The following is a 26374-nucleotide window of genomic DNA, read 5'->3' on the forward strand; positions in this document are numbered from 1 at the left end:
TTTTCTAAAAAGTTTAAAGCGGAAATTGAAATAAAGTCCCCAAGTTATACAATATATATATAACCTTTAAAGAATATAGATTAGACCATATACAACATCCTTCGGCAACTTGATAAGATTGATTTAATTTTGGCTGGGTTTTGGCATCACTTCCGTGTTCAGCTGTTGAAAGTTCGCGACCCCTGAAGTTAGCCAATGCCTGACGAGAGGGCAGTCACGTGAAATTGTTGTTATTGCAGAAGCGGTTTGTTACATCCTCGATGTACATCGGGGGATGTCGGAGTTCTTCCTAGTAATAACAGGTGACGCTACTGTTAGTTCATTCCTTACGCGGGAAATACGAATGCGCACGTGGACTTCGTTAAAAAAGGGAAGGCGCCCTGCATGATTTGTGAAGGGGGGGGGGGGGGTCCCAGCAGCTTTGGGCTTCTGTTAGCCAGGATTCATACTGGTGATAAACCAGTCAATGGGAACCGAAGTGAATTGTGATTGATCTGAGGGATCGGATATGGATTGATACTGGTGATAAACCATTCAATGCGAATTCAAACTGGTGAATATGATATCATCTGAGGGATCGGATTAGATTCGTACTCATCATCATCATCATCATCTGCTTCACCGTGGGAGGAGTAAAACTCCTGTTGACTGATATCTGTAATGGTATAGATATAATGCTATGTTCTTAGCATGCGCAAATGGGGGGGGGGGGGGGTCCAGTTTGGGTCCTGTCAAAATCATTGATGATGGAACTCACGAGAAATTCTACAGGGTGGCCAAGAAAGGTTTTCCCTTCCACAATATAATTCTATTGTGTATCCATTGTGTGAGGGAAAATAATTATGGGCCACCCTGTAGTACATGAACTTGTCATCCTATCAAAGACATCGGAGCGAAATAAAGTAAAAAACGAGGACATTTCTGTTTTCCCCCGCAACCGGACCTGTGTATTTTACCCTCGTTCTATATTGATACCTGCAGAAATGACTTTCGGCCATTGAGACAGTAGTGCACCATGTCTCTTCTGGATGTTCCCTCCCCTTCATAGCTCGCCATGTTGCCAGAGAGTGTACCAAGTCTTTGATGGATGTACCATGCCCCTTCACTATGCGTTCTCTGCATGTCTGATCTAGATGTGTACTCTGCCAACGTAGTGCACCATGTTTCTACAGGGTAGACCTGGTCTCCACCCGTAGGAAAAATGTGTCTCATTTTCACACGGTGAATACCTGATTTTCATAAAGGGATTGAATGAAATCACAACACCAGACCTGCAGATACTGCAACAACCATACCACAACCTGGCCTGATAATACAGCATATGCTGTCACAACCAGACCTGATAGACAGGAGATGCTGTCACAACCAGACCTGGTGAGATAACTTATGCTGTTACACCCAGACAGAGCCAAGGGCAGCACGAGCAGATCCATGTCCACACCCGACAATCCATCTCAAAGCAGACCAATGAACGAGCTCGATCGATAGCAAAGATTACTTCGGAGCAATCCTCAACCCGCGTTCATGTTTTGAAACATACTGAACCTATGATGTGACCAGGTCAATAGGAAGGATAGAGGCCCAAGTCCGAGTTCCCTTAGGTGGATTACTGAAGGTTATGTTTCAAACCAGATCAGGACATAGGCACATCCATGGCAAACAAACAGAAACAAAGACAAAAACGCTCATATTCTGCGGACAAAACTGAAAATGAAACTTTTATTTACTAGCAAAAAACACAAAGTATTATTACAATGTCATACAGTATATGATATACAGGTTATCCTTGCCTATAACGTCTTCTATGCGTTCTGGTACAATACCTGAAGATGGAATACCCTGAAGATGTACCATACATTCAATTAGGCCCACAAAGGGGTATCATCAGGAGTGGGTGTGAATACTCAAGAAATCTTTATAGTAAACTCCGCCCTCTAAGCATACTGACCTTTGCCCCCCCCCCCCCCCCGGAGAAGAGTCCATTGATCATGATATTTGTTTGCAGGGTAGTTCACTACCACACGACACTCGAGCTGTTTTCATGGTGGGTAAAACCATGGAGGTATAAATAAACCAGTGGCATCTAAATGTGCCCTTGTGCACCCAAAATAACAAATGACGTTAGCCGTTCTCCAAGTAAGAGGACGGGTCACCCAGTAGGCCTATATCGGGCATCACGACAGCCTCCTAACCGTTGCCAAGAAGAAAAAGCTGAGGTGGTTCGGCCATCTCACGAGAGCCAAGGGAACACTAGCAAATAACATCTTGCAGGGCACAGTGGAGGGTATATAGCCGCCGACGCGGTCGTCCAAAGAGAATTTGGATGGATGACGACGTACTGGACTGGAAGAAAGACCAGTGACCTTATCCCAATATCCGCCTCGCCGAGCACAGAACCGTGTGATGTCGCATCGGGCTAAGGGTCGCCCCAATGGCCGCATGGCTGCGGGACATGATGATGATGATGAATCCACATCTCTCATATGACCACAGTCACTTGAGTTTACATTGTTTATCACCAGTATGAATCCATATCCGAGCCTCAGACCTTGGCCTCAGACGATCACATTCAGCCGAGTTCCCATTGAATGGTTTATCACCAGTATGAATCCTGGCTAAACAGAAGCCCAAGGCTGGGAACACCCCCCCCCCCAGGACCCTTCACAAATCCTACTGGGGTCATCCCTTAAAAAAACCCAAAAAAACCTGTTAAGTCCTTCACGTCACCTGGGGAACTTGAAGAACTCTGATGTCCCTCAATGTGTACATCGAGGATGTAACAAATCGCCAAGAGACCGAAGAGCGCTTAAGGAAGTACCTCAGTCAATAATATAGTGCGTATAATTTTATCAGGACATTTATCTTATTCTTAAAAATCAAGCTGAATTATGACAGTTGCTTATAAAAGTAAAAACAAATAAATGTCAAATAGTTACCTAACTGATCGTGTTTTTTAATTTCACAAAATTATAATATTACGGCGCGGCCTACTTTGAGCATGCGCTGTACAGATTTGTACGACAGCTACTTCCGGTTTTTCCAGGAAATTTTCCTCCCAAAAATTGCACTTTTTCTTGAATAAAGCCATCATCAGATTGGATCAAAGCTAAAGAAAAGCAGGGATCGAAAATGATTCATAGTCTGTTCATCATCAATAACTCTGGGTACGATAATTTTACCCGTTAATCTGTAAAATAGGTGGAAACCTGGACGATTTTGGAAGACCGACCCCCAAACACTACACTACACTACAGTCACCACACAGTGAAACTGAAACACTGAAACAGGCGAACTGGCAATTTGAAGCCAAAGGCCAAGGGCAAATCAGGACCAGTCCCAGGGCCAGAATTTTGTCAAATCTCAAAAATCAGTCGTGGAATGAAATTTGCAGTCTCGAGACAAAGCCCAAATAAGTCGGATATACAAATGTCTATAGTAATACATGTAGTTTCTTACATTACACTACACTGCAAGCGTCATCTTCTGCACACTGCCAGTGCCACAGACACTGTATGATTACGGCGCTGTCACCTACAACCCAGGCGGGCCTGTCTTAAGCTGAGGGAGGGCTTATACTGCCAGAGCTAGCTAGAGACAGAGTCGGAGGTCAAGAGCAATTGATGACGACTGCATCTTATGTTGGACCCATTGTCATTTTGGCCACAAAGGAACATGTCGACTTGCAAAACAGAGTTTTTTAACCAGTTAGAGATGAGATGAGATCAGCTTCCTTCTGTGTGTTCTTCTTCTTGCTCTGGCCATTCAGCACTTTCCTAAAGCAAGAGTTTTGGGCTTCTGCTCAGTTATTGATTAATTGAAAGTATTGTTAAGAATGTAACCTGGCTCCAAGGCTTATTGTTCATGATCTAGGGGTCTTTTGATTTGCTAATACCTGATTGGGAGTCTCGAGTTCCTTCTTCAAAAAGAGGCAAATGTCTTTTTTGGAATGGACCTGTTTTTGACATTGGAGGATATGGTTAGTCGGCCGGTTGTGATTTGTTTCACCTACAGACATACACGCTTGGCATATTTGTATTCATATGAGAAGGGAAAGGGGATACTTGTCCCAACGTTACAATACCAAAACCCATCGTATCTTTTAGGTATGGAAGCTTGACATTGCAATTACATGTAAAACTTTTAATAACTTGTCAAATTCTAATCCAATTTTAGGGATGTCTTCCTGGAGAAACACTGGAAGAGTGTGATTCACCGCTCCATTTGTGATTACTTCTTTGAAGCACAATCAAAGGTAGGTGCTTAATTTGTAGGTGCTTAATCTGCTGAATTTTTAGATGCTAAAGCAACACTGGCACTATTGTCTGTGGTGTAGGTTTCAAGATCTTCTTACATTGATCATTCATCCCTTGCCAGTCCTTATCTTGTGTTTTATTGTCTGATTTACAGGCGAGCACGTCTGATGATGTGCCTCCAGTCATACCAACTCCGCATCATTACTTGATCAACATCCATAGGAACTCCATGTATTTCATAGCTGTGGTCACAACTGAAGGTTTGTTTTGATATCCATCTCAGTCAGTCTGTTGCTGCGTTCGTCATTTTGCTGTTACATTTTGAATAGAAAAGTTCAATGTCAATTGCTGGGGCTTTGATCAACACGGGGTATTAAAAAATGAATGGACTGGGTCTGGTGTGCTATTGCTTGTAATTGAGAGGCCTGAATAGTTTTAAATTTTGATATTTTTGCCTTGCAGTTCCACCACTATTTGTGATCGAATTCCTTCATCGAGTTGTTGATATCCTGGAAGATTATTTTGATGAGGCCACAGAGTCACAAGTCAAGGAGAATTATGTGGTCGTGTATGAGGTTTGTAGTATTTCTTCAGGCCTGGCCAGACTCGGAAACCCGAGTATACATCAGTCAGAAATATCCCATCCCATTCTGTCATGCTGTGCATTCATGTTGTCAGCCTGTACAAATTTCTGGCCTTTTAAAACTTGAAAGCACTAGTACGGACAGTGCATCTGTGATGTGCGTACTCAAATTTTAGAGGATGGGCCACAATATTCTCCAGTTTTCAACTGGGATCAGACCTGAATGGAGTCTGTTCAATGAGTGAGGACTTGGTCACTACTGGTTTTGTCCATAGAATTAAGCTATTGCGCTGAATCAAGGAAGCATTTCTAGAAAAAGTTGGAGTCTGCATTTACCTGGAAAATGTTGTACATTGTAAAGATCATGTGCCTCCTAATTGTCAAAGTTTCATCTTTCCAGATCTTGGATGAGATGCTTGATAATGGATTCCCCCTTGCCACAGAGTCAAACATCTTGAAGGAACTTATTAAACCACCCAATATCCTGAGGACCATTGCTAATACGGTCACTGGGAAATCTACCAAGTAAGTTGGGTTGGCATTGATGTGCATTTTGTTATTACCCCCTTGGGCCTTAAATCATTTGATACAAACCTAGCTCCTCATCTGTTCAATTGTGTGAAAACAAAGATCATTCATTCGCAAATCTAATCCGTTGGCCATAGGCCATTGCCAGACAGTGACTTCAGAGCTGTGATACTCTTAACTGCAAAACTTAGTTTTCGTTGGAAAAACTAAGTAATTATGTAATCTGCCAAAATATAAATCGCAAGCATTCAATTTGTTTGGGAACTTTTCAGGTATCTGTGTGTCAGTTTACAGTATTTCGACGCCATTCTTTATATTTCAGCGTCAGTGCAACACTGCCAACCGGACAACTGTCGAATGTACCTTGGAGGCGGACGGGCGTCAAATATACGAACAATGAGGCCTACTTTGACGTGATAGAAGAGATTGATGCCATCATTGACAAGTCAGGATCAACCGTTTGCGGAGAGATTCAGGGATATGTAAGTCGTTGTTGGTAATTGAGGAAAAATTGAAGATCAGTAGTGCCAGTTTAAAACAATTTTTGGTTTTAAAGAAAAATTTACTGAGGATTGTACTAGTATTCCTTGTTACCTAAATATTAGCACCTGTTTGTTTTGAAATCCTATGCTAATTTCTAAAACTTTATTTTTAGATTTTAGAGAATGCAACTGTCAGAGGACTTTCCAGATTCCTAAATTTTTAGATAGCTTGCCTTTATTCCTTGCTTCCTCTGCACTTAAGAGTTCTTCGAGAGTGCTGGGAGTTTATTTCGAACTCTGGCAGGCCTTACGCTTTAGGATTTTGAGAGCAAGTTAAGATCTACCTTGAAACGGACAATCTGCCTTAAGAATTGCTGTGATAACAGGGGGACCAAGGCAGACATGCTGTCAGTTTGACCTACTTATTGCCTTGTTGTAATTGCAAAATCATTTGGCATCAAAGTAATCTAGTAGGGCAAGACAAATTTCAGGGCAAGAAGGCAATATCAAAGGGTAACCAGGGCATTGCCTTTGTTGCCTTGGCAGAGCATTAGGCCTGCCCTTGTGTGTTTTGCATTGCCTTTGTTGCCTTTGCAGAGCATTAGGCCTGCCCTTGTGTGTTTTGCATTGCCTGAAGATTTAGGTGCAGGGATAATGATAGCTTTTGGTGATCGGGTTCTCGAAACCCTTTCCAGTTTCCCATCAACATCCTTCCAGTCTCCCCACCTTTTCCCCATCAACAAATTTCCTATTTCTGAATTACAGATCGACTGCCTTATCAAGCTTAGCGGAATGCCCGATTTAACCCTCACCTTCCAAAATCCACGCCTTCTCGACAACGACGTCAGTTTTCATCCCTGCGTGCGGTTCAAGCGATGGGAGGTACGTCTACTGACCGCGTAATTTGACTCTAAGATTTTTTGGATTTTCTCATCTTTAGGTGGACTGCCTTTGTAAACTGACTGGTATGCCTGATTTAACACTGTCCTTCCATAATCCAAGGCTCCTAGATGATGTGAGCTTCCACCCTTGTGTCCGGTTTAAACGCTGGGAGGTAGGACGATTTTGAGACCGAGACGGCCTTTGCTCTTTTTAACTATACTTCTTCTTCTTCTTGAAATCACTTCTCATTTTACTGCACCGTTTGGATAACCCATCAAGGATTCATCATCATCTTCATCATTGTCATCATCGTCATAGTCTTCATTACTGTCGTCTAACATCTTCATTGTAACCAAAGGGGAAATTCTTACTCCCAACATGCGACCCGTGCTCGAGTGCCACCATTGCAATCTCCATCATGGAGTTTGCCGTCGCGCTTGTTGGACTGAGATGATCACTCCACAGACCTCACTTCCCTGGCTGCCAATAAAAAAACAAATAGCCACTCCAGTGCCCCTGTGGCAGTGGTTGTTGACAAGGCATGTGTGCGGTATTTTGTCTGTTTTCAATGTTTGGTTGTGTGTCACGGCAGTCCATGTCCGGAGTATGAATTCATCCTAATCCTAATCATCTTCATTGTATATCGTTCCATAGGCCTCTCTGTAAATAACACCCTACACTTTATGAGTCTCTTCTCAATTTATTCACAACAAGATTTTTAGATTTACTGACCATTGAACGGTTGCTTTGCATAAAATTATAACATTGGCCGCAGTGGAATTTTAACTCACTACCGTAACTGCATGAAGCTTAGTTTTACTAACAGTTTTTTTTTTCATCAAACTAAAAGGTGGTAAAAGGATTTTTAGCTTGCTAAATGCATGAAAAGATGTTTTTTAACTAAATGCATGACAATGACAACATAAAACTCAGTTTTACCAAGAGTCGCTTTTCATAAAATTAAAAGATGGGAAATTGATTTTTAACACACTATATGCATGACTACTAACAACATCTTTGGATAAATGTTGAATTTGAAATAGTATGGATCAAGTTGGACCTACTGACATTCTCTCTCAACAAATCCATCTGAATGGACAGGATGACAGGCATATTTTTACTCTGCATGGAGTTAAAATTCTGATTTGACTATGAAATTTAATATTTTGCAACATAGAGTTATAGTTTGCACATTCATTTGAAAATAGATAATAAACCTTTTACTTTTGTGACATCAAAATTAGAGGTAAGACATGACTATGGGCTTGCATAAGAAGCCGCACGCTAAGTTTAGCCCTCATCCACCCTTGTGTACAAAGTTTCTTCTAAGACTTCTTTGTTTGTGATCCTTCTGTGTGTTCAGGTGTCACCCTGGAGAATCAATTTAAATCAACTTACCAAGAAGTATGCAGGCCTTCCAACTTGCTGGGTGTTTGTTCTGGGAGGGCAGTCAGCTAGATAATTTGGAAGGCCCCAGCTTAAATAAGCATGATATGTGGCAAGTTGTAAACTGATTCTCCACGGTGGGTGTGAAAATGTGTATCTCGGGTTGCAGAAAATAGGATAGGGTCTTTGGATTGTTGGTACGACTTATACTGTAAGCCGGTATACTGTCCTGAACCCTGAACTCTGTTGCTGTATGATGGCCTAAAAGGCTAACTGCCTTTAATCCATGAAAAGGTAGTATCTGAAGTTACCAGTAGATGTCTTTCCAATAAATTGTATTGCTCCGTTAGACTGCAGCTCCAAGTGGGTAAAAAAACATTATGTCCCATGCTGGAAACAATTGAATGATCTTGTTTTTTACGCCGTCTTCCCGACTACGGTACCAGGGGACGTTTGTCTCGTATGTACCGGTTTGTCATCCATGTTTTTGATGGACCAGCATAGAAAATCTAGACTGGATTTTCTTAACGTTTTATTTTCAGAATGAAAGAATATTGTCGTTCGTACCACCAGATGGCAACTTCCGACTCATCTCATATCATATAGGAGCACAGAAGTAAGTGTCCTTTAAACCACAGAGAAATTCTTGATCAACAACAGCATGATTTAAATTTCATCGTGGCTGACACTGTTCTTACAAGGGATGTTCCTAGTCGAGTGCATGGAATTGAAGTGAAAATCCCAAGTAATAGTGTCTGCTTCCTCTAAAATGATATAAAATCTAAGCTGTAGTGTTAGGTAAGGTGATACAATTACAGCCGTGATACAATTATAGCCTGTGCATTACTGTGTAATGCCAGCTGTTATCTCTCTATTAAGGACACTAGTTTTGGTCCCAAATTGTTTCTTGCCATTGCATTTGACCTCTCTAATCCGGACACCTCTCTTAAGGACAGCACTTATCAGTCCCGAGGGTGTCTTTATAGAGAGGTTCTACTGTACTATTGAAAAAAATCTCATCGTATATTTTTCCTTCCAGCTTGGTCGCTATTCCAATATATCTACGCCACAATATTTCATTCCGAGATGGTAGTTCAGGACGCCTTGACATAACCGTCGGACCAAAACAGACCATGGGGAAAAATGTAAGTCAGATTTGTGCAGTTCCAGTGTCATTTGGGGCCTCGTTCATCGCTGGGCTAAAAAAGAAGAGGATTTTATATAATTAATCGAATTTTATAGTTTCTAAAAATAATCTTCAAAATATACATAACATTGGAAGTATTATACAGCATGGTCCACTCTATCAAATGTGCTTATGACCTACAATGTTTTTACAAAATGGTTCATTTAAGAACCAATTAAGGGCACAGTACAGGAGGTGAGATCAAGTTCCAGTTGATATCTCTGACGAATTTGCAAATTCAAGTTTTGAATAAAAGGAGTAGGCCTTTAAAGGGTAACTCGTGTCAAATTTCACCATATAATGTTTTAGCTGTTTTTGACAAATGACTACAACACTTTCTCATAAATTGGTAAGGTTTTTAAATCGAAATGCACATTTTCTAGAAATTAATGGTTTAATCCCGCCCGGGCGGCTTGCTTCGATGCCGATTTCGTTGATGACGTCACAACATGAACATTTTCGCGGTCGCGGTTGTTTACATTCAGCGATTTTATAATAAATCTAATCAAAAATGGAAAATTTGAGCTTGACATTTGTGATCAACAATTAAAAACGGACGTATTTCCGCAAAGTTGAAAATCACATCATAGTATCACTTTAAATATTTAACTGGAACTTCACGTTGCCCATTTGTGTGGAATCCACGCTATAGAGTCCTAACTAACTACAGTGTTGCTACATTACCCTGAGGTGAGGATCCTTGAAAGGGATGTTGAAATTTTGCCAAATTCTCCATTGTTTTAGCAGTAAATGCCCTGTGTCCGTAGTTTTCAGGTATGAAATTGAAATTAGGCCGCCATTTGACTCGAGAAGCCTTCAAAAGATGATTAAATTACAATTTTGTATCAGAGTGCACAAAATTACATCTGCAATGAAATTTCAGCCATTTTTGTCAATGGGCGCATTCATCCTTGAGTTAGTTTAAAATAACCATTTAAAAATGTCAGACTCCAGTAATTTTCATTAATAATTGCCTTAAGTGATTAAAATGATTTTCTGTTTAAAGTGCTAGCGTTCGTTTGTCTCGCAAAATGAATATCAAATGATTGTTTCCTGAGGAGTTCGAAAATGCCATACTACAGAGGCAAAAGTTTCCATCAGATTCATCATAGATTCTACCATGGGTTATCAATGATTCTATGAGGGAGAATGTCCCTCGTAGAATCATTGATAGAAGAACATGGTTTGGTCTACCGTGGGCCTGTCATAGAATCAATGGGTGATCAAATGTTTAAAGTGTTTTGTCATTATCATCATAGATTCTACTATGGGCCCATCAGTGTTTTGTTCGATGGAGACATTTGCCTGTGTAGGCTAGCAATCATGAGGGTCAAGAGATCTCTGAAGATCTATTTTGGGGAAACATAAAGCTTGACCTGTCCTTTATCGTCAGTCACAATCAGATCGCCATCATAGTCCATCTTGGCCTGGAGTGGGTGCAGTATCTTTTCCTTCGCCGATAACAGAATGGTGGGAAGCTCCTTGTCGACAATCGGATGACCATTGACGTCGTCTTTCATCGCGTATGCAACAATGTTATTCTTGTCAAAGTTCACCGCCAGTAATTTGTTGACGCCAAAGAACGATATGCCGCGGACGCCGCGTAACTTTGTCGACGGTTTCAGGACTTGTTGCCCGTCCTTGAAGATGTAGACTTCGGAATTCCCGTCCTGAATCGCGAGGTGTCCTTCACGGTTTACAGCAAGATACGACCACCATTCCGTCCCGACGTAGTAGTTTCCCGCGTGCTCGAGATGAAACTCCATCTCATTGTTGTACTTGTCATCCACGCTAATCTGGTAATGTGCGACTTTGGTCTTGTATCCGATGTAGATTTGGTCCTGGTAGCTGGCCATGCAGTGCGGCACGGCCTCCAACGGAACTGCATCAATCTGGTTCAGCTTGTCGTCGAAGACCAGAACCTGACCTCTCTTTGGCGCCCCCTTACTACTTGGGGTGGTATCGCAAACTAACGTGTATCCGTCGTAGACTGCGATCCCTGCTGGGCAGACTAACGCGTCAGTACTCTTGTCTTTTCCCCCGTTGCAGTACATGTACTGGAAGCGGTGCTGCTTCACCCCGCCCGCGTTCACGCATTGGAACTTGTGTATACTCTTCCCCCTAACGTCTAAGATAACAATGTCATTGTTCGGGAATACATCCAAGTTATGCAGAAAAGCTGATGGAACCATCACCCTGTTCGAACTCGTACATTTCAAATGCTTAGGTAGCGGGAAATCTTGGCGCACGGTTTTGTGAAGATCGAACGGAATGGTCTGCGGAAGCTCTTTCGTCGATTTGAAAATCGATTGCATTTCTCCCATGTCTAAGGCATAGTGTTGGACCACGAGTGTTTTTTCGCGCATCAAGTCTTCGACTTTGCGTTCGTTTGTTAGAACGTCCTGATTGGCCCCGAGGAAGTGCGTGAGAATGAGCAAATCTTGATCGACGTAGTCTGGTCGCGAGATTACGTTGTTGAGTATCCCGTTCATCTTTTTCATTTTCTCCATGTAGCTGTGGACGCGTGTCTCGTCTATTTCTATCTTCCCGTTAATCTCGTTGAAGCGTGCGTTAATCCCAAATTTATAGTCATCGAGCAGTGCGATGTACCCTTGCTTCAAGTGCTCAATCTCCTCGTTCAAACTTGCGATGACATCATCCTGGATCTTCGACTCCTGAAGTTCGCGCATCCTGAGCCTCACTTTCATCTCGATGGCCTTACTGTTGTGTAAGACTTCGCGTAGCACGGCCGGATCACGCGTTACCTTTGCGATAGGTTCAACACGATGCTCATGGTGACTCTGATTCAGACACACCGCGCAGATTGCCCGCTGGCACTTCTCATTCAAGCAAAAGTGAGTATATCTCTTCTGCGGATGTCTCAAACAAGACACCTGTTCTTCCTGAGTTGCCAAGCTGTATTCGTGAGCGGGAACCAAGCGGTGCTCCTTCAAATTCTCCGGTGTCAAATGTTCATGACTGCAAGTAGAACACAGGAACCTTTTGCATCCCATGCAAAAGAACTCTGCAGGCGTGCCGTCTAATTCTAGCGTCATTTCAGATGCTTCCCCGGTTGTGGGTTCATCACTTATCCGAGAGCTCTGTGCTGCACTTCCCTGGCTGCCTTTCCTCGACGTGGTTTCTTGGTCGTCACTGGCGCTCCTTGGGGATCCCTCCTTCGGTGACTCTGGGCTTGAAGAAGCTGGTGGAGTTGGAGATTTTGGTGGTGGTGGTGTTGGGGACTTTGGTGGTGGTGTCGGACTCTTGGGTGGCGAAGGCTGCTTCTCCTCCTTCTTGGCCCCCTTGGGCGGTGGCTTCCCCTTCGCCGTAGCTGCACCTTTCTTCTTAACTCCCCCTGGTGGGGGCCTCCCACCCTTCTTTGCCGGACCTTTTGCATTCACGCCTTTCTTCACAGGCGGATCATCCTTCTTTTCCGGAGGCGGAGATGTGTTGATGCCACGCGACTCTTTCTTTACAGGCGGTTTCTGCGCAGGTTTCCCCGGTTTTGGCTTTTCCTCCTCAACGCATTTTTTGTGGCTCTTCTTTTTCGCTTTTTCCGCCTCTTCGAGTACCTTTTCCTTCTCCATTTCAATGCAGCGCTGACACGCATGCTTCTGCCCCGTGATAAACCGTGCCAGTATCCCCGTGTTATGAAAATCATCCTCGAATATCGACAAATTAGTGTTCGGTACCACGAAACTCTGATCGCACGCAGGACAATACGCTTTCGTATACATCTCACGTTTTCCTTCGGGTAACTCCTCGATCTCTGTCATGAAGACATCCTCACTTCTATGAGATCCGTTTGTAAGACCGCCATTCTGGAGCCCATCATTCCCTCGGGATGACCGAGGCGTTCGCGCCGTAGTATTAGTCCCAGTTCGTACTCCTTCGAGGCATCGAATACACATCAAGTGAGAGCACGGGAGAAATTTCAAGCGGTCAGGTTTCTTGGATTCATTCCCGCATTGGCAGCATCTGGTGATGACCCGCATGAAGTCATCATCCATTTCAAGGTTGTCCCCCATCATTGCCATCTTGGGAACGTTATCCTGCTATCAGGTTGTTGTGTAGGTGTAGTCTGCTCTTACATCATGCCTGGAAGAGAAGAAAACCACAATGTGTTTACTGGTATGTTTTTGCGTTGGATTTGGCTTACTAATAGTGCACCCTACGGTGTCTGCATTTGAATTTTGCACTGGGGTAATGGGTATATTCAGTAGAAGATCCAAATGCACATCACAAATATTCCCCAGTGGGACCCAAGTGCACAGCTTAGGCCTCACTCGGGACTCGATATTTGACCCGTCTGCTATAAGGGTTATTACTTACAGCTTCGCCAAACATTTTAAGCCACTAGTCAAGAGTTATGCCTTTAGATATCCGAAGCGATATTGATGTTGTCCAGGAGAATTTCCTCATTTCACCAAGCCTGTACTTTTCATTCTGGCGAACGTATGCTTAGCTCCCACATACTGTGCCTGGAGATAGGCCTATGTAGTTAACTCCGTACAACAACACCTAGTTCCCCTGGGGGTGCTTAGGACGGTTTCCAACTAATAATCCCCGATTTGGCACCCAATCAGAAGCTTTTGATTAAAGAATCTAATATGTGGTGATCTTGTTAGGCTCAACCTTCTATTCTACAAGGCCTAGTGTTTTCATTTCCGAGATGTGAGCATAGCCCAGTGCAATCCGTGATAATCATAAATATCGGGGTAGTTTCATGAATTTGCAACAGTGGCATGCCCCGAGTCATATTTTTAGTCCAAACAAATTTTCACTGCACTATTAACTTAGGAGAAAGCATTCTGAAGTGGGAATATTATTGCAAACAACTTAGTCTTGAGTTTTTGTCTGGAAAATCTGTTCTTCCCGTATAGTACCAATTTACAGGTCTGGGTTCACCCTTAATAAACCAAAAACCTTTCAGAATATTTTTAGCCTCCTCATTATTGAAAGTAGACAATCATTTTTTCTCCCAACCACCTCCCCCTATCAGATCAGTATACCTGGACCAACCGGGAATCGGACCTCAGAGGTGATAGGGACTGATGATTCCACTGCGCCATTCCAACAGCCAACTCACATGATTGCCTTGGCTTCTATCACACAGGGATAGCTCAATATTTGTATAGCATGGTCTAAAGGATCGTACATATACCCATCAAAATAACACATCCTTTAAAAACAAATGCAGACAAAAGACTTAATAACAGATTTTCATTGGCAGAATATCATCAGCTATCTAAACTTATCGCTCTTTAAAAAATCCAATGATTTCATTGACTCATTACTTAAAACTTACCACAGAAGTTATAAGAACTATCCTCATATGTCTTGTCAGGTAGAAGTTAGCCTGTTTACTGTTGTCAAGCACTGTCAAAGGCCTTGTGCTCATCTCACAAAAGAAAGTCAGGTCAAACGTTAACCCCCTCTGTGCTGTTACAATCTCAGAATGTGTCCTGAATAAAATTTATGGCCAAATAACTTGACAAAGATTGATGTGCATGATCAACCCATTTTACTCTAATTTTGCCCAAAAAATACTTTTTTATGTTTTTGTTATGATCATAACATTTGGCCATAGGAATTTTAAATCCCATTTATCGGGTACTTAATCTGGCTATTCTGTGATGTGTGTCACATCCCCTGTAAAAACACTTGAAAATTGTGAAGAGTGATTTCACTCCTGCAGCAGAAAATTCACTCACACAATTGAAAATTTTATGAAACACTGTTTAAGTCTGTGTCTGAATATAGTGTAGTGTCTGAATATAGTGTTAGGGGGTTACACTATATTCAGACACAGACTTAAACAGTGTTTCATAAAATTTTCAAATGTATGAGTGAATTTTCTGCTGCAGGAGTGAAATCAGGAGTGAAATCACCTTTGCGGACACCTCTCTAACAAGTCTCATAAGAACACCCTCTCTATCAAGGACACTAGGTTTTGGTCCAAATTGGTTATCTCCGTTCAACCTGACCTCTCTGATCAGGACACCTCTCTATCAAGGACAGTACTGTCCCAAGGGTGTACTTTGAGAACTTCTGCTGTATTTTCATATAGCCCAAGTTAGGCCTACTCAAAGCTTGCTGTCCAGTGGGGATGAGTTTGACTATCGTAACAGCCATATATCTCTGTTGGTTTTGATATTGTTGGAATGTAGGCTAAGTACTACTACTATAGGCCTACACACTTGAGAGCTCATCAATACAAGTTTAATGCTCCTTATCATTACTGGAAGGAACACCTATCAAGTAATATGTCAATATTTTATATTCACTTCATGATTGTTTGATGTGTAAAGAAAAGGCAGATGATTAGTTTTTAAAGAGTCGGTCCGAAAAATCACAGAAGAAGAAATTGTCGCTTTATCAGACATTTGTTAGTCCCGAGTGTGTCCTTAATAGAGAGGTTTTTCTCTACATCGAACCTCCTTCTGATTGCTGCAGTCCTTGGTGCAGTCCTACTCCTTGGTGTTGCATGCAAGGTCCGCTAGGTTTTAATTTGAAGGCAAATGATCACTTTGAGCCCTTTTAGAATAGAAATTAATACCTGGCTGTAGGTCCTTCGTTGTCCAATCGAGGCCATTTGGGTAAACCTGAAATGTCTTCCAAAATTCTTTCGGTCTCTAATTGGTGTGGAAAGACAAAGTGGCGGCCTAGATTTAGAATATTACAACCCTTAGAATAGATGTGTCGTCAGTCTGGCCCTTTTTACCAGCACACCAATAGTCTTCTTTCCAGATGTTTCAACTCATAGTCATAAGTCAACATGGACATTGACGTTTTCCATTCCTGTCATTTTCAGGTTGAAAAGGTTATCGTAGAAATTCCATTTCCTAAAGCCGTCTTGAATGTGACCTTGACCCCAAGCCAAGGGAAGTACTCGTTTGACCCCGTTACCAAGGTGATGAGTTGGGATGTTGGCAAGATCGATCCCGCCAAACTGCCAAATATCCGTGGTTCAGTAAGTATCATGCGTTTCTCTTTAGATGCGAATAAGGCAGGGGAGGGGCTACATACACGGTGAATGGAACAGTTGTTGTGTCACAAGAAGGATGGGTACATTGACTGTGTTATTCCTTATGTCGGGGTAGCAAGTGCAGATACGAAAGTGGCGGAGATAACGTTTTTGACGGGGGACATTTTCGGCGCAGTGTGGCGTTGACCACCCTCAGCTGGTTAATGGACTTAGTAGTACAATTCTTTGATGTTCTCTGACTTCGATGTTTCATTTCCAGATAAGTCTTCAGAGCGGTATGCCAGTGCCAGAGTCAAATCCAGCAATATCAGTAAGTTTAAAAACAACAAGAAAATTTCCTATAAAATCCGCCAAAACATGTCTTTCTGGCATTGACTACCTACCATAGATGAAGGGAATATCAAAATCAGTTTGCTGTTGGTCGGTTTAACAAAGTTCCCTGCTTGTGTTATCTGCCAGTGCAGCCGTCTATTGTCAGCTTCAACCTCTCAGTAAAATCAAAGCTCGATGACCCTTGATTGTGGAGACCTTGTCTCTGGGTTAAGTTCTGTGTCAAGGAAAAACCCTTGCTGGTGTGGCTGACAAACTCTGTATAAACTTAAGCAAGTCACTTTGCTTCGAGATAGTATCGAAGCTTCTGCAGGTTCCAACGAGTGTGCTTGTTGATTTCAGGTGCATTTCCAGATAGCTCAGCTTGCCGTGTCGGGACTGAAAGTCAATAGACTAGATATGTATGGAGAGGTAAGGTTTTAATAGATTCTGTTGGAAAACCTTTGCTGCGATAAATTTTCCTGAACGCATCCTTTGAGATGTGGTTGGGCTGAATGCTGGGCTAAATGTTCCCGAATGGGCGAAGTTCTTGATGATACATGTCATTGCAGTGATTCAGACTTCTAATATCATATTTGTTCATAACTACATTCAGGGTGACAACGGTCAGGTAATCCCATTATGTTAACAGCCTATCACCAACCTTCTCCTAATGCAGGTGATCTGCCGGACACCCGAATCATTCCTGTACAGTTCACGACCAAAAATTGATTTCCAATAGATTTTCCTTTACCATCACGTCATGTCATGTATGAAGGGGGAAATTGGGGGGTACCTGTCCCATTGTACCGTTCTTAAAAGGTCAAATCCTAGTTCCTGATAGTGATATCCGTTGAATCCCTCAAAAAGTGTACTTCCTGACAGTAAATCTCATCCAAATATGAAAGTCGGGCCTACAAGTGTGTCAAATCATGCCTTGCGGTCGCTGTTGCAAAATTTGAGTCCAATTATCTACTAGAGCTGATATAGGAAGTGTTTTGGTCATCCTGTTCAACTTATTCAAGCTGTTATTTGAGCTGCTATGTGCAAGTAAGCAAGTTTGAGCTGCTGTTGGCTCTTAAGCCTGAGTATAAGTCTTATTGTAACCATAAGGGTGTAACTCAGAAATTGTTCCATGGTTCTTTATTGCCATTTTACGATGAAGTTGTCCTCATCAGATTTCAAATTCTCATTTCAGAAATATAAACCATTCAAAGGAGTGAAATACGTGACAAAGGCAGGAAAATTCCAAGTGCGGACGTAGGGAACATCGTTAGGGATGTCTCTTCTGTCTCATTACTGTGGACCACATGCTTCCTGAAGGACAGATGTTATGTGGAACCTTTTTCTTAAGGGGACCACAGGCAGGAGCTAGGGGGTTCCAGTTAGTGGTCTCCAGGTGACTAATATAGGCAGTTTGGCAACTGGGCGTGGTTTGACTTGATGATCAAGATTCCTCTTACAAGGATGACTATTGCCGATGTACTGTCTGATAGATTAGACACCTACTGGCCAATTGGTGAACCTTAATCGGGTCCACCTGGCTCCTACCTATACATGTAGTCTCTCTTTAAAAGATGACAATTTAACACTAAAATATCTGTGTCATTTCGGTTTCATGTGACATTTAAATACATTACTATTTCAAAGCCCTTCCTGAGCTCCGAGCATTACTATTTTCAAGTTATAAGTAAAAGTTGCAGAAATATTTTCGCATATCATCAAACATTGTTAAACAATCTTTAGAATACTTGTTTTTCTAAATGATAAATCAGGGATATGGGATGCTGCAACTGAATTGACTTCAGCCATGTATTTACAGTTTTGTCTGTTGACTATACATCTAAATGTGAGAAAGTAAATAGTCATGGAACATAATTTTTCATTCAAAAGTGAATTCAAGAGGAAAAAGAATTGGAAAAAATTGAGAACCTGAGATGCCTTCTATATTGGCTTCATCAATGTATTTATACAGGTCTAGGTTGACTGATGTGACTGAATGAATGATAATAGAACATGATTTTTCATTCGAAAGAGAATTCAAAATGAAGAAGATGAAGAAGAAGAGAAAGAAGAAGAAGAGAAATTGTGACAGCAATAACCCTTCTCTTTCTGTACTTTACCGAGATAGATCCTTGATCAGTATTTTAATTTACTCTCCAAATAGTTTGGAACAAATACGCTTACAGATGTATATGAATCTTGTCCATGTCGTGTGATGTTCTATTTGTGAGCCCTCTTTAAATTCTGTACACCACATTACCACCACAGGTCTCCATGGCTGGTGGCACCTAGCTTGCCCCTACTCAAACGGACCCTTGAACTTTGTGCTTGCCTTTTGAGGTGCCATGCTTTCAAGGGGGGTCTATCTCCCAACATACCCTATGGAAAATAAATTTTGATTTGGGGTTACGTGTATTTCTTGGACATTTACTACCTGTATGATTACCTGTCTCTGTAAATATATTATTATGAGATATATGAATAATATATATGTATATATATCTAGCCACGTCTTTTTGTTTTTATGTGATCTTTGGAATGATAGTAAATAAATGAAAATTAGGATACTGGTAAAGCATCACGATACACTGAACAGCATGTTAGCATGAAACGATTAGCCACCGCCATAACTTGCCTTGTCCGTGGATTTGGGCAATTGAAGCATTTTTCCTTGTGCTGCCCAAAGCAATAGTCTAGGTCATGGTCCCATCCCAGCCTTGTCAACCATGAGCACGGTGAACAAGCAGTGCCATACAGATATGAAGTGCTATACATGCTGGGAGACAAGTCATTGAATCCCTAACTTCTAATCCTGTCTTTTTCATTGGAAATTTACATGGACAAGGGCAAGGGCAATTTTCTCAACTCTTCCAGCTGGTTATAATTTCACTTCAACTCTCCCGGCATGTAAGAAGAGGGGAATGAATTTCTTTGTTGGGCAAGGTTATCAACACCATTGGGCACGTCTTTGTATTGGTCATACATCCACCGCATTGAAATGTGCACTTGTCCGCATCAAATACTCTCTTCTGGCCTGAACAGGTTTGTTCAGTGTTTGCTGGTTCACAGTGTATCTATAGCAACATCTAATTTGTTGGCTATGAAGGAGGAACTTTTTCGATGGATGTGTCTTATCAGAGGACAGATTTGGGGGGGATAAGGTCAGTGGCACAGGGTTTCATAATCAGCAGGTTGTGTGTTCGGCCTCTCCGCTTCCTTGAGCTAAACATCCAACTCTACATTGCCTTATGAGTCCTTTGAATGAGTCAGAAGACCCTATTCTTCTACCGGTCACCTAATCAAAATTCAAATAAATTACCGGGTACCCTACCTAAGTGGACACTAAGCTTGAAATGGATTCTTCCCTCTGGCCGAAGATTGATTCACAAGGCCAATGGGCCCACTTTTCATCCAGCGGCAGTGCCACCCAAACACAGTCACAAGTCCTGACGTGTCTTTGCAAACAAAGGAAAGCTAAAGCTGTAATTTTTTATTTGAACAATTTATTCAGAAAACTTAAGAAAGGTCACAGGAGATCGCATTTTATCATAATTCAAAATGCCTTCATCGCATCACAAAAACCAGTTTGATAATCACATATGACACAGTAATTTGGATATTCCTCCTTCAATAAATTCCCTGATGACTCTCCTCCCCAATCCCCTCAACACTTTCCTCTGGTTCCGCAATCTGGTCCAAATACTTCTCAGCTCCATTCTGCAACGTCAAATGTTCTGACGCTTCAATTTTCCTCATGTGAAGACCCGAATCTAAGAATTCCTTCCTTATTAACGGCCGACAGAATGCAATGTTTGAAATGATTCCCTCGCAGTTCCAATGTCTTTGTAATAAAGCGTGTTCTAACGTGAAATGTCCTATGCGTATCCGTTGGAGCTTGGTACAGACAGCTGAGGATTTTAACATAAGTCCTATTTCGTGAACAACTTCCATGAAATATTTACACCTTTCACCGATAGAGTGTATCTCTGAAATGAAAGAAATATCATGTAAACTTGGTTCATTGTAGCATCACCCCTACTAAAAGGGCAAGCATGTCCTATGGGTTTCAGAAAATTACTTAAATCCGGCTCTGAAATACTGATCAAACAGCTTTTCAAGAAACTCTTCACTCAAAAGCATGTGTAAAAAGTTAAGTTTGTTATTTATTTTAGTGCGTCCCCTAATACCAGGGCCAGGCAGATTTGGCTTCCCGACACTCTTTTTCTAAGTCAAATGCCAGGTGTGCCTTGCAAGTGTGAGAAGGCAGTTCAGGTCATACCACTCACCTAGTGTAAAATATGGCGGCTCAAATTCTATACATTTGATTCCATATATGATTGGGATGTCTTCATCCTTCGGACGTACAATACCCTTCACAGCCATTTCATACGCTTCCTGACTCTGTAGGTCAACTCCAGCTTGGCTGCAATAGGAAGAATACCCAAATTAACTGAAGAATACTCAAAACACATCATCTAACCCTTCCTTTCAACTGTGGCATTCGATACAATGGTATACCGCTGTCCCATATGTGGAAGTCTTGGGCGTTCGCACATCCCCACCTTGATGTACTACGAGACCTGACCCACCCGGCTCCTGCCTGTAGTCTAACTTCAAATTTAGAATGTAAACAACACTTACTGGAACATATTCTTTTGATGGCTAGCCTGGATGCCAGACACAACTCGATCCAATTGACCTTGTTTCACATGCCCTAAAACAACATTTAGATATTCAGAGAGAACTTAGCTTCAGAGAGAACTCCGTTAAACTTTTGATGCCGGTCATGAAATGTTTTTCCATAAGTTATTGAATTCACAGTGCCATGTATCACTGAGCCTATTCGATCGTCCTTTAAAAAGTAAAACGAAAGGAAAAAACAGCAGAGATACTTACCCCAAGTCGTCTTCTCAACGAGATGACCTGTCGGTGAGAAGTCCTGTGTGGCCATACCAAGATGACCCTGCACGTGGTAGACCTGAATTTCACAGAAAATAGATTGTAAGAATTTGGATTTGATGAATTTCATGCTGCGAGTGTTGCGTCTGAGTACATATAATGGTTGTTTCAGATTGACGGGAGGGGTATTAATTGTTCTGCCAGCTGGAAATGTCTTGCCGACTACATGTATTTGTTTTATAAGTTCTCCCTTGTCGCTAACAGAATCGGTGGAGGAATGATTCCATTCTGTGTGCAGGACTGATTTGTACGCTAGTCCACTTTAAGTGGGACAACCTTCAAGTTGGAAACATGGCGCAATACCACTTCAGTACCATACTGCGCAACGAAAAAATAACTCACCCGCATCATTTCTGAGTGCTTGATGTATCGGAGTTTCTGGGCCTCGCGACCAATACCACACACTGTAAGATTTGTGAGAGTTTAGTTTCAACTGCAGTCGGTAATATACTGCGCAACGAAAAAAGAACTCACCCGCATCATTTCTGAGTGCTTGATGTAGCTGAGTTTCTGGGCCTCACGACCAATACCACACACTGTAAGATTTGTGAGAGTTTAGTTTCAACTGCAGTCGGTAATCGCTATGAGTGGAGAAAATGACAGGGCTTTGACAGGCCTTGAATTTATGTCTTCATATACACTGGCTAGGCAACATACCTTCGGTTTACAGGAATTACACCCGAACATGGCAGGCAACACATTTTAGATGATCTATTGCCACTACACAGCTGAGTATAAGCTAATGACTGAGTTTTCAACTTACCAACCAATCCAGATGAAAGACGATTTAAATGCAGTTCATACTTGAAGTAAATGTCCTCCGGGAGATATCTGGGTCCAATCACTGAAAGAAGAGGAATGGAATATTATAAGGACTTGTAGATGTCGCCTTCAAACTTCCTCGACATTAAAATCTTTCTCATACGTGAAAGAGAGCTCTTGGCTTTAGTGTACTGCAGTGTTGGCTTCATTTGGACATGTGTCAATGTGCATAGGGTCTTGATTTTAAAAAAATCATTATTTGAAGACCTAGCATTGAAGAGGTTTACCTTGTGGATGGTCAGCCAAATCTGGTACAGCGGTCACAATGGGGAGGTCAGTCCCGAGGTTTTGCTCTTCCAGCTTCACCATGCGGCGCAGAGGACGATCAGGCAGTAAGTTCAGATCTGAAAGGACAAGGGTGAAAGAGATACAAAAGACCTTAGGATACATAGGACACAGAAATCGACAATAGACTCGGCAGATTCCTTTGTGGCTTGTTGAAATTGAGAGGTGAAACTAAGTCTGTAACTTTACAAAGTATTCTTACCAGCAGCCAATTTCATTGGGATGGTTCTCCTGATGTTCTTCATGGTTGACCCAGGGGGTTTGTAAATACAGAAGATTCCGTTTAATGCCCTGAAGGCCGATGGTGCATAGGTCGAAGTGGGCATTTTTCTCAGCTCTTGTAGTTGTAAATAAAATTTGGTCTGCTGACTGAAAATAAATTGACTGTTATGAAGTTCTAAAGATTGCTCCACATTTGTCTTTTCTCCACTCCATGCTGGTTTCATGTGGCCTTTGTTTATTGGCGAATTCTCCGACTTGACTGGTGCGAGAATACGCACAATAAATATTTTGTATGGAGCCCACTCTCAAGCTCTTCCTCAGACAATACTTGAACTGCGACAGCAATTTCACACACCGATTGACGACAAGAAACGGACGTCTTCTCCCCTCCGGCGGTTCTGTCAGAAATGACCCCAGTCTATTTCACACTGACAACAACCATCATCCATCCGTTCAACCCCCATTCAAGTTTTACTTTCCTCAAGATTTCCTTCATTCTCTTGATAATTTTGAAAACTCTCTTTACCTATACACTTTGATCTGTCTGTTGGATACAAATTAAAGACGAATCTGCAGCGGATTATGCGAGTAAAACACAAATCTTGACATATTTTCATGAGAATTTTCTAAATTTTCCACATGTGAAAAACTTTCCAGCTATCTGACAAAAGTACCACGGGAACAGACCAACATACAATCAATTTTAAAGGCTTTATGACCCAAAATAAATCTAATACAAATTGTTTCTCGGTTGATTAGCTTATGATCTACCATAGAAAGTAATTTATACTCTCTGATTTATATAAATTTATCAAATTTATTACATCGGGTGCCTATCATTTCACTGATGGCACTGCGGTAGATAACCCATCACGAATTTCAATCTGTCCAAAAATATTTGTTGCTTCTAAAAAGTCATTTTCATCCAGTTTCCTCCTCGAATTTTAGCGGAATGACTGGCTACTGATATATCCATCATAATGTCAAAAGTGTCAAAGAAATCTATTTTGAAAAAGCTTGATTCTTACGGTAAATATTTTGAGATTTAGTGGTACCTATGTATACTGTGCATGCATGCATGTGTAGGATGCGTGACATACGTGCATGCCATGGTTTGCAAGTGGTGCATACATAGATTTACAACTTTTGAGACGATAAGAGAAAACATTCTTCACCTGTCAAAATGTTTGTGTTGATGTGATTTATCACCTTCTCTTTTTTCAGTTGGTTCTTTTCTTGAAGACGATACAGAGATTGTAAAACCCAAAAAGAAAAAGACATCCAAAAGGAATGCAGAACTAGAAAAATTTGAGGAAAAATATTCAATCAAAAATGAAAACAAGAAAAACAGTAAAAAGGGTGGAACAGACAGTGCCAAGTCTGAAGAAGAGGAAACAAAGATACAAAAACCGAAAATCAAGGGACAGAAACGACATTTAGAATTCATCAAGGGTTTCCTGGATTTAAATAGTGAAGGCGGTGCTTCAACAAAAGAATTAGGGGGTGATGATTCTCATGGCGTCTGTTGTGATGTCACAACTGATCGTGCAGAAAGAACTTTAAAACAAAATGAGAGGTCCGTGGAGGTTGTGGTATTCGAGGAGGGGCGATCTTCAAAGAAGCGCAAGGTTGGTATGAAGTTCTTTTCCTAAATTGCAAGTGAAGAAAAGATGCTTCAATCCTAGTTTTGGTGCAGCAACATTTTTCATCTACCATGTCAGTTCGTCCAAATAAGGAGGTGGTACTGCAACACCTATTTCTTTTGTCAAGTGCTTTCAGTTAGAAATCTGAAAGGCAGGGCGCCGTGCTTTAAAAAGATGAATTGGCCGCTGCTTGATCTTGACCTGGCCATAATTGTCTAAAACATCTTTGTCCAATTTATTTCAGTTAGGAGCTTTGTCCGAGGAAGCAAATGAGGAGACGACGGAAGTTGACCAATCAGCCAAGTTTAATATGAGGAAAGCAAGACATGATGTGCAGAAGTTAGGCATCACAGGTTTCGTTAAAAAGGAGAAGAAGAAGGCAGAACGAATGCTGGTCATCAAACTTGGAGCGCGGGTGAGAGAAATGGGTTGTTTTCTAAGGAGATCTTCCCAACTTGGTTTTCCAGTCACCCCAGCAGAGTTTAGTTTGAACTATTGAAACTAGGCTGAACAATCACTTAGCTCTAGCCACAATCCAATATGGAATGTACTGTTAGTGTTAACATTCAATGAAAGCTATCAGAAATTTGTTTAAATTATCTCTGTGGTTGAATGAGCAGGCTAAGTTTTCCACCTCGGCTATATAATATATAACTAGGCAGATGGTCTCACTACATGTAGGCTGAGACTACAGCTTTAAAGAAAGATAAAAACAACTTCGCTACAAAAAAGCATCAAGGTTCAAGACAGTAATTTAAACTTTCTATCTCAATAATTGGTTCGCTCTTCATGAATATAGCGTTTTGGTAGGGCAGTGGTGGGGTGTGTGTTTGTGGGGTAGGCATTTACGCAAATCATAACTGTGTACGGATACACCCCACACCAGCATTATTGAGCATAATAATTTGTGTATCGAGCTAATTGTAGAGTTGATACTTTTATGTTTTCAGCCTCCCAGGAAGAATCATATCCCGTACAAGACCTACATGGAACAGCAACGACAAAAGAAAGATGATGAGAAGAAGAAGCGAGAGATGGACCGAATAATGGGATTGAAGGTGAAAAGTCGGAAAGGGATGAGGCACAAAAAGTAAGCATACATGATTATGGTTATTGCTGAATCAAACATGACTTAGTCTCCTGAGAGTGCACATTCATCATCATCATCATCATCATGGCACTATCTCCTACACTTTCAAGTCTATTTGACTTAACGCTAAGTTAAGTTTGTGCTATAAATTTTCAAATTTCGGTAATCAAAGGTTTAATGCATCACTTCTTGGTCGCTAATACGAATAGATACATTCTTATCTCTTCAGGGGCAAAGGTGACCTTGGCTTCATCGACGGTCAGGTTGGACGGTTCAGAGGCGGTGTGCAAACACTTACCAAAGATCAGATTGATAAGATCAAGAAAACAAGATTGAGACGTAGTTAATGTACAATGTGTTATTATTTTTAGCCAATAAATATTCTGCCAAAGAACTATGACTTTTTCTGTTTATTGAAAATTCTGAGGATTGTTCCGAGAGGGTAGTGGTGTATTGGTTGGATAGTTTTAGGAAATATTAGACTTTCCAGCACTGCTGCTGCCTAACATACCCTGGAATAGTCCATAGGGTGCCAGAGCTTGTGCTTTGAGGATTTATTTTCTTGAAGGACTGTACAAAATGGCCAACTGATCGGGATACCATCACACTTGTACAGGAAACTGGGACAATGTATATTTTGAATGGCTATGTCCTTGATGTTGTGTTGCTACTTGTCACATCTTTTTTGCCTGCCATGTCTGACAGCTGATGGAATTTTACTGCCTTGGGTCATTCTGGTGATTGTGACTATGT

At 41.6% G+C, this 26374-nt stretch overlaps 4 protein-coding genes across 10 annotated transcripts; 2 read left to right on the top strand and 2 right to left on the bottom strand.

Annotated features, from left to right (window-relative positions):
- Positions 1 to 3016: 3016 nt before the first annotated feature.
- LOC135501057 (AP-3 complex subunit mu-2-like) lies at positions 3017 to 19086 on the top strand. Of its 4 annotated transcripts, none has more exons than XM_064792782.1 (14): positions 3017 to 3164; positions 4174 to 4252; positions 4408 to 4513; positions 4716 to 4828; positions 5237 to 5361; positions 5687 to 5846; positions 6612 to 6728; positions 8657 to 8730; positions 9154 to 9259; positions 16115 to 16273; positions 16548 to 16598; positions 16961 to 17029; positions 17214 to 17228; positions 17796 to 19086. In XM_064792782.1, the coding sequence occupies exons 1-14, from the start codon at positions 3130 to 3132 to the stop codon at positions 17859 to 17861; spliced, it is 1275 nt and encodes a 424-aa protein (XP_064648852.1). In that variant the 5' UTR covers positions 3017 to 3129; the 3' UTR covers positions 17862 to 19086. The 4 variants fall into 4 exon arrangements, with proteins under 4 accessions (XP_064648852.1, XP_064648853.1, XP_064648854.1 ...); XM_064792783.1 differs by lacking the exon at positions 6612 to 6728 and adding an exon at positions 6787 to 6900 and having other exon boundaries at positions 17796 to 19085; XM_064792784.1 differs by lacking the exon at positions 17214 to 17228 and having other exon boundaries at positions 17796 to 19085.
- Positions 8767 to 14730, bottom strand: LOC135501056 (uncharacterized). The gene is made up of 2 exons (XM_064792780.1): positions 14609 to 14730; positions 8767 to 13398 (listed from the first exon to the last, which is right to left on the bottom strand). The coding sequence occupies exon 2, from the start codon at positions 13335 to 13337 to the stop codon at positions 10650 to 10652; it is 2688 nt and encodes an 895-aa protein (XP_064648850.1). The 5' UTR covers positions 13338 to 13398; positions 14609 to 14730; the 3' UTR covers positions 8767 to 10649.
- Positions 19087 to 20116: 1030 nt separating the features above from the next.
- On the bottom strand, positions 20117 to 23492 carry LOC135501329 (pseudouridylate synthase TRUB2, mitochondrial-like). Of its 2 annotated transcripts, XM_064793387.1 has the most exons (9): positions 23415 to 23492; positions 22869 to 23035; positions 22609 to 22725; positions 22323 to 22403; positions 21902 to 21963; positions 21497 to 21578; positions 21242 to 21314; positions 20887 to 21023; positions 20117 to 20586 (listed from the first exon to the last, which is right to left on the bottom strand). In XM_064793387.1, exons 2-9 carry the CDS (start codon positions 22990 to 22992, stop codon positions 20228 to 20230), a joined length of 1035 nt encoding a protein of 344 aa, XP_064649457.1. In that variant the 5' UTR covers positions 22993 to 23035; positions 23415 to 23492; the 3' UTR covers positions 20117 to 20227. The 2 variants fall into 2 exon arrangements, with proteins under 2 accessions (XP_064649457.1, XP_064649456.1); XM_064793386.1 differs by lacking the exon at positions 23415 to 23492 and having other exon boundaries at positions 22869 to 23247.
- On the top strand, positions 23351 to 26006 carry LOC135501330 (uncharacterized protein C1orf131 homolog). Of its 3 annotated transcripts, none has more exons than XM_064793389.1 (6): positions 23351 to 23476; positions 23837 to 23917; positions 24113 to 24516; positions 24776 to 24946; positions 25482 to 25621; positions 25851 to 26006. In XM_064793389.1, exons 2-6 carry the CDS (start codon positions 23869 to 23871, stop codon positions 25966 to 25968), a joined length of 882 nt encoding a protein of 293 aa, XP_064649459.1. In that variant the 5' UTR covers positions 23351 to 23476; positions 23837 to 23868; the 3' UTR covers positions 25969 to 26006. The 3 variants fall into 3 exon arrangements, with proteins under 3 accessions (XP_064649459.1, XP_064649460.1, XP_064649458.1); XM_064793390.1 differs by lacking the exon at positions 23351 to 23476 and adding an exon at positions 23523 to 23667; XM_064793388.1 differs by lacking the exon at positions 23351 to 23476 and having other exon boundaries at positions 23725 to 23917.
- The last annotated feature ends 368 nt before the right edge of the window (positions 26007 to 26374 follow it).

The sequence above is a fragment of the Lineus longissimus genome, chromosome 17, assembly GCF_910592395.1.
Source record: "Lineus longissimus chromosome 17, tnLinLong1.2, whole genome shotgun sequence".
In the NCBI taxonomy this organism is placed as follows: Eukaryota; Metazoa; Nemertea; class Pilidiophora; order Heteronemertea; family Lineidae; genus Lineus; species Lineus longissimus.

Coding starts and splice junctions, on each gene's coding strand:
- LOC135501057 (XM_064792782.1), top strand. CDS start 3,130: ATGATTCATAGTCTGTTCATCATCAATAACTCTGG. Junction 6,729..8,656: donor TGCGGTTCAAGCGATGGGAG/GTACGTCTACTG, acceptor TTTTATTTTCAG/AATGAAAGAATATTGTCGTT. Junction 16,274..16,547: donor TGCCAAATATCCGTGGTTCA/GTAAGTATCATG, acceptor TTTCATTTCCAG/ATAAGTCTTCAGAGCGGTAT.
- LOC135501329 (XM_064793386.1), bottom strand. CDS start 23,112: ATGAAACCAGCATGGAGTGGAGAAAAGACAAATGTGGAGCAATCTTTA. Junction 21,315..21,496: donor CGTTGAGAAGACGACTTGGG/GTAAGTATCTCT, acceptor ATGTTGTTTTAG/GGCATGTGAAACAAGGTCAA. Junction 21,024..21,241: donor CATCAAAAGAATATGTTCCA/GTAAGTGTTGTT, acceptor TTCCTATTGCAG/CCAAGCTGGAGTTGACCTAC.
- LOC135501330 (XM_064793389.1), top strand. CDS start 23,869: ATGTCAAAAGTGTCAAAGAAATCTATTTTGAAAAAGCTTGATTCTTAC. Junction 24,517..24,775: donor GATCTTCAAAGAAGCGCAAG/GTTGGTATGAAG, acceptor AATTTATTTCAG/TTAGGAGCTTTGTCCGAGGA. Junction 24,947..25,481: donor TCATCAAACTTGGAGCGCGG/GTGAGAGAAATG, acceptor TTATGTTTTCAG/CCTCCCAGGAAGAATCATAT.
- LOC135501056 (XM_064792780.1), bottom strand. CDS start 13,337: ATGGCAATGATGGGGGACAACCTTGAAATGGATGATGACTTCATGCGG.